The 12,316-nt window shown below is 35.3% G+C and overlaps 2 protein-coding genes across 2 annotated transcripts; both read right to left on the minus strand.

Annotated features, from left to right (window-relative positions):
* Positions 1-2,003: 2,003 nt before the first annotated feature.
* On the minus strand, positions 2,004-3,172 carry LOC112015706 (probable carboxylesterase 12). The gene has a single exon (XM_024048135.2). It carries the CDS (start codon positions 3,075-3,077, stop codon positions 2,163-2,165), a length of 915 nt encoding a protein of 304 aa, XP_023903903.1. The 5' UTR covers positions 3,078-3,172; the 3' UTR covers positions 2,004-2,162.
* Positions 3,173-4,890: 1,718 nt separating this feature from the next.
* On the minus strand, positions 4,891-11,564 carry LOC112015708 (2-hydroxyisoflavanone dehydratase). Its single transcript, XM_024048138.2, has 2 exons — positions 10,534-11,564; positions 4,891-9,132 (listed from the first exon to the last, which is right to left on the minus strand). The coding sequence occupies exon 1, from the start codon at positions 11,456-11,458 to the stop codon at positions 10,535-10,537; it is 924 nt and encodes a 307-aa protein (XP_023903906.1). The 5' UTR covers positions 11,459-11,564; the 3' UTR covers positions 4,891-9,132; position 10,534.
* Between the last annotated feature and the right edge of the window lie 752 nt (positions 11,565-12,316).

Raw genomic sequence — 12,316 nt, forward strand, 5'->3', positions numbered from 1 at the left:
AGGGGAATGCTATTATAGATAGTATTGATAGATTATGAAAATAAATAAATAACTAAAGAAAAATTATTTGTATTATACAAGTTGAATTGGTAGTACTGAAAGGATAATTTCTGTAGGGTTAAGATTTGTGGCCCAAGCCAAAAACAATAAATTTGTAAAGTATGGGTGAAAGAGCTAGGTTAAGTATTGGATTGACAACAACGAATTACAACTTTCAAACACAAGCCAACATGAATTTACACGTAAATTCTGAAAATCTGAAGAGCTATATTATTGTTTATCTGATAAACAAAGGTCTTAGGGTTACAGTCAAGTTCTCTCTTTCTTTTTTATTCCTTTCTTTCACTCTCTCTTTACGTTAGGAGCTTCTTTCCTTTATATAACCTCCCTTCTCTTCATCTTCATCGTCCACTTGTACTTCATCCGTGAATCTACTTGAGTATGTGTCACGTCAAGTATCTTCTTCAGCTCCGTGTGAGTGGCGGTAGGTGAGGATACACTGCTCAGGGGTCTTCTCCACATAAATGCGGTTAGAAAAGTTGCTACAGAACATTAAATACGGTGGTAGCAGCTTTCCCCTTAGATATTTCTTCATCCTTATCGTCTCCCAATGTACTAAGAGCTTATCTTGATTAGGAAGAGTCATCAGAAGATCATTTTGATTTTTTATACGTTCAATTGATCTATACTATTATCGTCAGAGGACTATAACCTCTTCGGATTGTAATCATTCTTCCCTCTGAGGGTCCCACTTCCAGATGGGCCTTGCCCTTACCATCTCTTTCTTCTCGGTCGCACAATAGCTCTCATATGGGCTCTCGGCCCACTATGTTGGATTGGGCTTTTTCCCCCACAAGTATCTTTTCCGGTTTTATGTCCGTTGGTTCTTAAAACCATGCTCCTAGAGTTAGTTAGAATCTGCTTAGGGTTTTTTTTTTTTTTTTTTTGGTTGCTATTTGGGCTTAAGTTTGCTATTGATAAATGTTGTTGTTGGGCTATTTTTTGGGCTTGTTAAATTTATTTTAGATTTTAGATCAATAATTTTTTTATAACCTTTTAAAAAATCAATGATATTGTTAAGGGGAGCTAAGTGAAATTTTATTGAACCAAATTACTATATAAACACACACACATACTAGTATTTAAAAAAAAGTCCAACCATAGTTTCGTCCCTAAATGTTTGGGACATAAATTTTTCGTAATATTCTTTAGGTGAGAAGTTGTGATTGATTGAAATAATATTATCTTTTTTAGAACATATTAAGGTGATAATTTATGATAGATAATAAGTTGAGATTGAAAAGACTTATTGTTTAAGTTCATGACAACCCAACCTACCTAGCATACCCTCCTATTGCTTCATTACATAGAAAACCTCTTTGGGGGATCAAGCAGATATCTACGAATTTGGATCCAAGTGTCCAAGTATAAATGCTGTCTGCCAAGGACTAATTATCTTGTTAAGGAGCTATATAAGCTGATTATCTTGTTCAAATTATTTTTGCTATTATTAATGAGTTTCACTATTTTTGAGTGTCATTGCACTTTTTGATATTATTTATGGGTCTCACTGTACTATTCAGCTTATTTTTTAACATTTTTTCACACTTTCAACAAAAGTTTTCCGTTTCAGCTAAATAAATTATTCTAAACGGAAACTAAGATCAAATATAGACACTACGCATGCCAAAATGACATTAAGGGTCAATTAGGAAACAATTTATTTAACTGAAACTAAAAACTTTTTACTAAAAAGTACTATAAAAAAAAAAGTAAAAGTTAGTAAATAGTACAATGGGACCCATGAATATAACAAAAAAAATGCGATAATACTCATAAATAATAGCAAAAAAAAGCTAAAAACTATAATTTCATCACTTCCCAAACACACTTAACTTAAATCATTAGGCAAATCTCCTAATCTGCTAATATTATGACTCCAAAAAAAAATCATTATTGAAATATAATAGCGGTGAAATTCAATTAGGCAGCACTCATCTATGTAACCATAAGACAAAACTTTAAGAATTTTATTTATTAGAGGAGAATACTTATTACACTACAAGTTTAAACTTTAAAACAGTACTCAACCAAAAAAAAAAAAAAAAACACAAACACAAACACACCCCACCCCACCCACTTTTCTCAAACAGCAAGTGGGTCTAATTCTCCTTGATGAAAGAAGCCATGCGTTTGACAAGGTCATCAGCCTTGTCACAATTTGGATTAAACAAATGAAAAACATGGTCTTCACCTTCTGTCTCCACAATCTCTACAGTCCCACCCCAACCACTTTTCTTCAGGACCTCATGGTAACTCTTACCCCTACCATTCAACCCATCCTTTTCAGCAACAAAAACCAGGACCTTAGTGCACCCCAATCTTGACAATTCTGAATCCCCAGCTGGGTATATTCTATGATCATCAGGTCCAGTACTTGTTGGAAAAATAAAGTCTAAAAATTTGCTCGGCTCTTTGTTCCCAAAATAAGGGTGGACCAAGATAATCCCAACAATCTTAACCCCTTGAAGACCATCAATTCCAACTCTCCTCACCATGTTGTGAGCAATAGTAGCACCAGCACTGTCCCCAGCTAAGAAAACTCGATCAAAATCTGCATGTTCATTGAGCCAAGCTTCAGGCCCATCAGAATTTTTGTGTGAAAAAGCCCATTGCATGGTTTCCCAAGTGTCATCGAACGCAATTGGAAGAGGATGTTCTGGGGCTCTTCTGTAATGGATGGACACAGCCACAACGTTTGCTTGAGAAACAAGGAGGTTAAGGTGGTCGTGGTAGTGAGGAGAGAATGGGGATTCGATGCAAAAAGCACCACCATGGATGTAAATAAGGAGAGGAAGCTTTTGGGTCGAGTTGGTAGTGATTTTGGGGAGGTAGATTCGAGCAGATACACCAGTTTCTTGTGAGATTGTGATGTCTTTGGATTGGACTCCAGTTATGGGATCTGTGGTGGGTGGAATGGTTTCTGTGCCGAGGAGCCTCTCGACACGGCCGTCTTTGTAGACACGGATGAAGGGAGGAAAGTCATGGGCTACTTCGTTTGTGTTTGTTGAATCCATTGTTGAGAGAGTTTCGATGGAAATTATGTTAGAAATGACTGTCTTCCTTGGTTTATACGACAAAAGATTGAATCTCGCTCTCTCTCTCTCTCATATGATATCAATATTAATAAATGTGCAGGAGACATGAATTTAATTAATAGGATAAACAATTATGTGAAAAAAAAAAAGTATACATTTATTGTACTATTCTATAATTACTCTATGTTAGTGAGTATTATTTATTTTTATATACGTATTTCTCATTTATTGAGTTTTGATATAAATGATATGTTATCATCTGATACAAAATATTTTTTCTTTTCTCTAAGATGAGAAAAAAATAGTAAATTTTCTTATTTAGTAATTGGAAAATAAACAAGGAAAAAATTATTGCTAGACAATTAATAGTATATACATTTCCTATCCATCATATTCATAATTACATTTCTCAACAAAAAAAAAAATACTATATATATTCAGAATTACTTGTGTGATATTTACAATTTTTGTATAAATTAATATCCACAATAAAACGTAAACAGTGACTATTTGCATGAAATATATATACACTACTAAATGCGCGACAATCTTGTCCATATATGATAAATGAAATTGGAAATTTTTATAGTACAAAAGAAGAAAAAAAAAATTGGAAATGTTTTTGAGAAACAAACCCACACACACAAGAAAGAGGAAAATGGGTTCTAACACAAAAGCACACTACAACTTCACTCAAAAGTCATTGTAACTTTTAAGGGAGGGTGAGACAAGTTATATTATATACAACACTCTCTCTTAAGCAATGTAGAACAATTACTTATTCTTTTTTTTTAAAAAAAAAAAATTGGAAATGAAAATGTTTGATTTGTAATGAGTGATCCAAGCCTCGATGCGTCTGCTATCAATATTCTGTAAGCATGCATATACCATTGGACCGCCTAGAGTCAAATAATTGAAAATAGGAAATGGACAGTATCAAAGTCATCAAAGTGCAAGATAGATAGTCAAAGGTCTTGTAGCTAAATTGACACTTTTTTCATATACAAAATGTTTGGGGGTTTAGGGGAAAAATGGTTCAAGCTGCGGGGTTAACAGCATATTGTAATTATCTCTAAAAAAGAAGAAGAAGTGCAACATAGATACATTCATTAGTTAGGTGGGACCATGGGAGTGGGACACCCAATCGGCTGTAGTCTATTGTCACCATGTTATTGAACCCCAGAATTACTATTACTAATATATATGAACAAAGTTTAACCACAAAATTAGTAATAGCCTTAAATTACAACCTTATTTAATATCTTTTTATTAGAGGTAAATTTTGACAAATTTATCATTATATTACATTTTTTCTTATATCTTTCATACTTACTCAATAAAATAAATTGCAAGTTTTTACAGTTTAAAATTATACATAAAATATAGACTTATAGATCATACACTAAATAATATTCAATTAACACAAAATTTGATATGTGTATTAAGAATGTAAAGAATATATAATTCAGCGATTAGATTTTTAAAATATATAAAAAATTTTATTTTATTGAGTAAAGTTGTATCGTTAGGTTACAACCAATTTCGTAACTAAATTTTGTCCAATACATTATACTTTTTTTTTATATATAATATAAGACAACTAATTTATTATACATACGTTGGGTTGGAGTCTCTCTCATCTCTCTATACGAGCCTAGTATCATTGGATCCCCTCTACTTTATTGTCTAGCATACAACAAAAATGAACAACAAAATTATACCATTTCATATTTGCATACGCAATTGAAGACAACAGAGTTAAAAGTATGTTAAGTGTGCTTAAAGATTGAAATTCAAAATTCAAAACTTCAAGGTCTAAGCTCCGTTTCAAACAATAAATCATCACTAAAGAACCACCAATAGTAATGAATTTTATTCGTAGCTACAACTATTTAAGCATTATGATGCATCGAAGTTTTTTCTAATTGCCAATATAAGATGAATGTTGTGAGACAATTTAATTTAGAAAACCGCTATATGTGTTACTCCACATTTATACCTATGTACCCAGACCGTTCTTCCTTGCACCAATCACATCTTTGCTCAGTAATAATTGTTCGACGAAATAGGTTGCACTTTGAAGGAAGTGAATTACGACAGGCCCTTCAAATTAGATTTATTACTTTATTAGGGCATTCAAGAGCCAAAATCTTCTTCCAAGGCCCTTTCTCATGGTCTAGATGCTTTGTTACCTAAAAACCTACTTCATCTTCCTTTAAGAACCTATAACCCGTTTTGCAGCTATATCTCCCATCTTGCTCCCATGGCCAATATAGCGTGTCCTCCATTTTCTTTTCTAGCCAACGGAATATTTTTTATTTCTTCCGCTTCTTGTGGTGCAAAAATCCCATCCACCATTGTTGCATTCCACATTCTAGTGCCCTCATCAATTAAGCAATCCATTGTGGCTTCTTCCATTGTTTCCACCATTGGGGAAAGCACCTTAGTTGGATGTTTTTGGGGCAGCCAATGGTGTTGCCAAATTTTTATTGATTTTCCATTCTCCACCCTCCAGCATGCCCCATCTAGGATGACATCACGGCCTTGTAATATACTCTTCCAAGCGTAAGACCCAGAACTTGATTCCTTAGCTTCTAGGAGAGAGTGATTTGGGAAAACTTCGCCTTAAAGACTTTGTAGAAGAGAGTTTCCTTATTATGCAAGAGCCGCCAAGCTTGTTTCGCCAAAATGGCATCATTAAATTAAGCCAAGTCGCGAAAACTCATTCCACCTACCATTTTGGACTTAGTCAATCCACTCCACTGGATCCAATGAATTTTCCTTCCATTGCCCCTTTGTCCCCACCAAAACTTCTTTATCATTACCTCAATGTTATCACAAAACCCCAATGGTAATTTAAAGCACCCTATAGCATAGGTAGGGATAGCTTGGATCACAGATTTGATTAAGATCTCTCTTCTGGCTTGTGAAAGCAATTTACCCTCACAACCTTGAAGTTTTCTTCAAACCCTCTCTTTTATATAGTTGAAACTAGCCTTTTTTCCCCTACCCACAAGGGAGGGAAGCCCCAAATATTTTTCATAAGACTTCACTACTTGAACTTGAAAGAGATTTTCTATACTTGATTTTGCTTCATCCGTGGTGGACTTGCTAAAGAAGATTGCAGTCTTATCTTTGTTGATTTTTTGTCCTGACCAAGATTCATATTCAACCAACAACTTCAAGACATTATTGCAATCCTCAGTGATTGACCTGCAGAAAAGTAAGCCATCGTATGCAAAAAACAAGTGGGTTAGTTTAGGGCCTTGTTTGCACAAGGAAAAGCCCTTAATATTCCCATTCCTACCGAGTGTTTAATGAGAGCATGAAGGCCTTCCATGCATAAAAGGAAAAGGAAAGGAGATAGGGGATCCCCTTGTCTAATTCCTCTTTTAGGATGGATCATTCCAATGGGCTCCCCATTCACCATGATAGAGTACAACACCGTTTTCACTTCACACAACTCATCATAAGAGCTACCATCTAGCACAAAAACCCATTTTCTCCAAAAGCTTCTCCAAATACACCCATTCCACCCGATCGTAGGCTTTACTCATATTTAATTTGATAGCCATAAAACCATGTTTTCCTTAATTATGTTGCTTCATATGATGAAGGGTCTCAAATGCAACCATAATATTGTCCGAAATAAGTCTTTCCTTCACAAAGGCAAATTAGTGTTCTGTAATTAAGGAAGGTAAAAATTTCTTCAACCTATTTGCTAAGACCTTAGAGTAAATCTTATATAGGACATTACAAAGACTAATAGGGCAGAATTCAGACACAAGTTCAGGATTATCTATTTTCAAGACAAGAGTAATGAGTGTATGGTTGATGAGTTCGGGTAAGATACCTGAGTTTAGCCATGAGAGAATGGCTGAAGTAACATCATGCTGAATTGTCGACCAAAAATGTTGGTAGAACAAAGGTGGCATGCCATCTAGACCCAGCGCTTTTAGAGATGCCATCTGATTCAAGGCTTCCCTTACTTCCAGTTCTGTAAATTCCTTCACCAAATCAACATTCATCTCATCGGTCACCATGCATGAGATTTTCTCAAGAGAATCAACTTCTAAATTCAGGTTGGAGGAGGAGAAGAGTTCTTTGTAGTAACTCTCCATCACCTTTCCAATATCATCTTGATCAGTCAACCAAGCTCCATTCCCGTCTCTTATTCCTCTGATCAGATTCTTCCTAAGCCTCTTTGTAGCCTTACTGTGAAAGAAAGCTGTATTATTGTCACCTTTACTTAGCCACAACACCCTAGATCTTTGACACCACATCCTTGATTCCCGATCTAGCAATAAATTAATCTCCATTCTTAAGCTCCTAATCCGAGTATTGTTCCTACTCACTATAGCGCATTCTCGGCCAAATCCAGATGACTCTTTTTAATCTCTAATTCCCTCCTCACGTGCCCAAAGTTATGCTTGTTCCACCAAGTTAATTCTTGCTTACATTTAGCCACTTTTTCCAAAACGGCTATGCTTGGATTTAGTTCCCTTGTACTACTCCACATTTCCTCTACTGTTTCACCACAAGATGGATCTGATAACCACATTTCTTCAAATATGAAACACCAATTCCTCCTATGTTCAGGCAATCCTAACATATTAATTAATAGAAGAGAATGAGCTGGTGACATACAACTAAGGTGATGTACCCTAGTTCTCGGGAATTTTTGAAACCAAGAATTTGTAGCCACGCATCAATCCAATCTTATTCGAATGGAATGCCCATCAACAAAATGTTTTGCCCACGTGAACTTTGGCCCCACATATCCCAAGTCCATGAAACTACATTCATTGATCACATCTCGAAATAGTTGCATTTGATTATAGTCTCTAGGAGCTCCACCCCACTTCTCCTCTTGACGAACGATTCCATTAAAATCTCCACCACAAATCCAAGGAATGTTCACTCTAGAATTTAAGCTTCTCAATTTACTCAATGCTTCACTCCTCCTGTGAGTTTCGGGCTCTCCATAAAAACCAGTGAATCGCCATGCATTCTCAGTATTCCCATTGATGATCATATCAATAAAATACCTGTGGGAATCAACAACCTCAATGTTAATAAAATTTTTCCAAAATAATACTAGTCCACCACCTTTATTCAATCTTGGAACCACCCACTTCTGATCAAAACTAATCTTGGTCAAAGTACGAACTAGCCTTGCTTCGTCTATCCATGTTTCGACTATAAACATGACAGAATTATCTTTTGCTTGTATCAACCTAACAAGCTTATTCTCTGTACGTGGGTTCCCAAGCTCATGACATATCCATAATAATAAACTCATTGCTTCTAGCATGGTTGGTTACCAGCCTTCGCCAATATCTTATTTTTTGTTGCACCTCTCTCGGAAACTCTTCTTTTTTTGGGTAACTAAGTTTGGTTTGTTGTATTTCCTGCACTTTTTTTTTTCTCCCATTGTTTCAGACATGCCCACATCTGATGCCACCCCTATTCTAATGAACCTTTTCCAAGTACCTTCAACATGCACGTGATTGACAAGAGAGCTAGGTATCTCAGCCAATGACATGCGTGTTGATGGAGACAATTGGGTTGCATAGACTACTGGGCATAGCACGTTAGCTACATGGACTGTTGGGCATGGCACGTTAGGCTCATTAATGCAAGGCTAACCCACAACATTTTCCTTTTCTGTACCAACTCCAAAACTGGGTGACACTGTAAGTTTTGTATCATACTTTTTTATTTCCTTATCAATCTCCCCAATTACCTCCTTAAAAGACTCCGCTGACACCTTTTTCTCTGCTGACTCGAGTTGGTGTAGCATCAAATCCTCCATGATTCCCTCATCAGTTGATAGCCTTGACTTTTGCTGGTTCACCTCCTGAAAAATCGATTCCATGTTTCCTTCTACGTGAGCTTCGAAACTTTCCTTATCAGTCCTAAAAATCTCCAGTACTAGTTTCCCATAGTGCACCACCACCATTGGCACCTTCTTTGCTACTCTGGGTTTTTCTGTCGTCGGTCCAGATTTCTTTTCGGCACCTTCTTCGCTACTCTAATAGTACAAAATCAAAGTCCAATAAAATGTAAAGTGGTTAACAGTAAATCAAAGCTCAAGAAAATATTAACTGGATAAGAGCATCTCGAGCTTATTTAAATTTTTTATTGTTTGAATAGTGAACAGTGATATTTAGCTTTTAATTACTTATTTTTTTAAATACACTTTCCATTAGATTTTCTATCTTTTTCTCCATCTTATTTAAATATTATTTTTTTTATTCATTATTTATTCTTTTTTTAACAACTATACATTTGCTAACATTTTTTTTTATTTAATAACCGATTATTATAATAGTTAAAAATGTTTGAAGTGTGAACAATAAATGCTACAGTGTTCTTTACTTATAGAGAAGCGTCTAGCAACTCTAATCTAAAAAATATAGATGGAGAAGTTGTTAGAGTGGATTTTTGGGTGTTTTCTCTCTAAAATTGCCTTTAAAGAAGATGCTCTAACGGTTTAACATTGAGCAAATTAGAGAGAAGAAAAATTCGAAGAAAGTAAGAAACAACAAAAAGCAGAAAGAACGAGAGAGAGAGAGAGAGGAGAAGAAGATGATTAAGAAGAAACAACAGAAACAACGACAGAGAGAGACAAAGAAAAAAGAAGTGCTTGAAGTTTCAACAATGGCCATAAGGTGTGTAAATCTAAGCCAAGCCAAGTACATTTTTTTTTTCTTTTTCTAGAGTATTGATCTAAACCGTGAGAACTATCCACGGTTCTCAAACCGGACAGTTCAACCTCAGTTGATACAGTTCACTAATTTTTTTTACTTAGGCCGATTTATAAGATTAAAAAACCTTTTTAGTGAACAGTTCACAGTTATCCGAGTTAGGTCGTACTATTCAGTTTGAGTTTCAAAACCTTGGTCGAATTGGATTAAGCGAATTTATGAATTTGCTGACCATATCCAACCCAAGTACCCAACTCATTAAAAAGAAAAAAGAAAAAATTAGCGATCCACCACTCCTAAAAACCAAACCGACCAAACCCACCAGGTTGGGTTCAATTTGGTAACTAAAGATGAATCGGTGGATTAAAAATTAAAAATTAAATAATAAAAAAAAAAATTCAGTAGAATCAATACATCCCTAGCTATAATTGTTTTTTACACAATCAGAGTTATCTAGTAAGAGGTTTTTGAGAAAAAAAAATATTGTGAAAATACGTATTTTAGTGTTTAAAAGTCGAGAACGGTTGATTAAACATTTGTACAAAACACCTTCTCAATTTCTGAAATTACACCCCACAAAAAAACAAAACAAAACCAACAGGCAAAAAGCTAACACATTTATTTCATATCACTAAATATCAAAGACATTCATAGCGCACCACCGAAGTCCAGTTTACAACTAAAAGTCTTCATAAAATGAAAAACCAACAAGGCAACAACATTACCTTAATTCTGATTTATGAAATCAACCATGGCTTTGATCAGTGGCCCCACCTTGTCGCTACTTGGATTCAACAGAAAAAACCCATGTCCCTCTCCTTCACTCTCAAAATATCCCACACTACCATTCCAACCACTCTTTCTCAATGTTTCACAATAATCCAAACCTCTATCTTTTAGCTGATCTTTCCCCGCAACACAAACCAGCACTTTCTTACCTGCCATCTTTGACAAATTCGGATCCGCTTCCGGGTACAGTATCGGATCTTTGAACCCGACACTAGTCGGGTATATATAATTAGTCATTTTATCAGGCTCTTTGCCCCCAAAATGTGGGTGCAATATGATTGACCCAATAACATTAGGACCAGCCAATCCTGTAGTGCCAGCTTGGACTGCAACGTAATGGGCTATATTAGCCCCAGCACTCTCACCCGCCACAAAAACCCGCCCGAAATCCGCATACTGGTTCAACCAAGGTTCGGGTCCTTGCCCATTTGAGTGGGCTGAAATCCACTGCATCGCAGCCCAAGAATCTTCATGTGCAACTGGTAGAGCATGCTCTGGGGATAGCCTATAGTCAACGGAAATAACGACCGCGTTGGCTTCTGAGGCTAAGGAAACAAGAAAGTTGTGAAAGGGTTTCATGAAAGGTGATCCAAGGCAGAAGCCCCCACCGTGGTAGTGAACAATTAGAGGGAACTTTTGATCTGGGCCGTTGATTTTGGGGATGAAGAGTCTAGCTGATACACCTGATTCGGGCAAGACGACGACGTCTTTGGTTTGGACCCCGGTTTTGGAGTCTAGGCCTGCGGGTGCAAGGTGGTTACCTCCGGTGTCTGGGGCCATGTACCTTTCAACGCGACCATCTTTGTAGACTTTGAAGTATGGTGGGAATTCGTGGGTTGTTTCATTGTTACTTGAATCCATTGTTAGGAAAAAAAATTGTGCTGGGTGAGTTTTTGAGAGAAAGAAAGAGAATGATAGATGAGTTAGCAAATTGCAATACACTTTGCCATGTTACTGTTGTGGCAGAAAGTAATGAAAAATTTATGGTGGTGTTTGGTAATACGCTTAAAAACATTTATTTTGTTATTTGAAAATATAAAAATATGTATAATGTTATTTAAAAATTAAAAATATGTGTTTGAACAAGTCTATCAAACACCCCTTAATAGTTTTAGACTTTTTCATATAAGCGTGATGTGTGTTGTGGCAAAAAGTATTGAAAAATTTAGTAGTTTTAGACTATTTCATATAATCGTGATGTGATTTGTAACTTATCAAAATTAGCATAATACTAATAATAATTATTATTATTGTTGTGGATAAGCGGTGAGGTGGTTGGTCATCTATAATCTCCAAACGGATGGTCTAAAAGGGTGCAGGTTTTTTTATCAAAATAAAATAAAATAAAATAAAAGGGTGCAGATTTAAAATCACCAAACAACCGTGCGCATTAATATGCATATTCCGTCTCACTTTGTTTGTCATCTATTCTATTTTATTTGTCATTTATTTTATTTTGAGATGTCTCAAAATATTGTTCTGTTTTTTAAAATAAAAATTATTAGTTTACTAATATTCCTATTATATCCCTACTTTATTTTCAAAACTATTTGAAAAGAAAACTAACTAATATTTTTTTTAAATTAATATAATTGGAGCACCTTTTTAATTGTCTCATTAAAAATAACTCTTTTTAAAAAAAGTTGATAAATTTATTTAAATCTAGTTTTGTAAACTTATACATTTTTATAAAACAGACAAGACAATAAATGATGTTCC

The sequence above is a fragment of the Quercus suber genome, unplaced genomic scaffold, assembly GCF_002906115.3.
Source record: "Quercus suber isolate HL8 unplaced genomic scaffold, Cork oak 2.0 scaffold_476, whole genome shotgun sequence".
Classification (NCBI taxonomy): Eukaryota; Viridiplantae; Streptophyta; class Magnoliopsida; order Fagales; family Fagaceae; genus Quercus; species Quercus suber.

What these genes read in the sequence shown, in the direction of transcription:
- LOC112015708 (XM_024048138.2), bottom strand. Translation starts at nt 11,458, where the DNA reads ATGGATTCAAGTAACAATGAAACAACCCACGAATTCCCACCATACTTC.
- LOC112015706 (XM_024048135.2), bottom strand. Translation starts at nt 3,077, where the DNA reads ATGGATTCAACAAACACAAACGAAGTAGCCCATGACTTTCCTCCCTTC.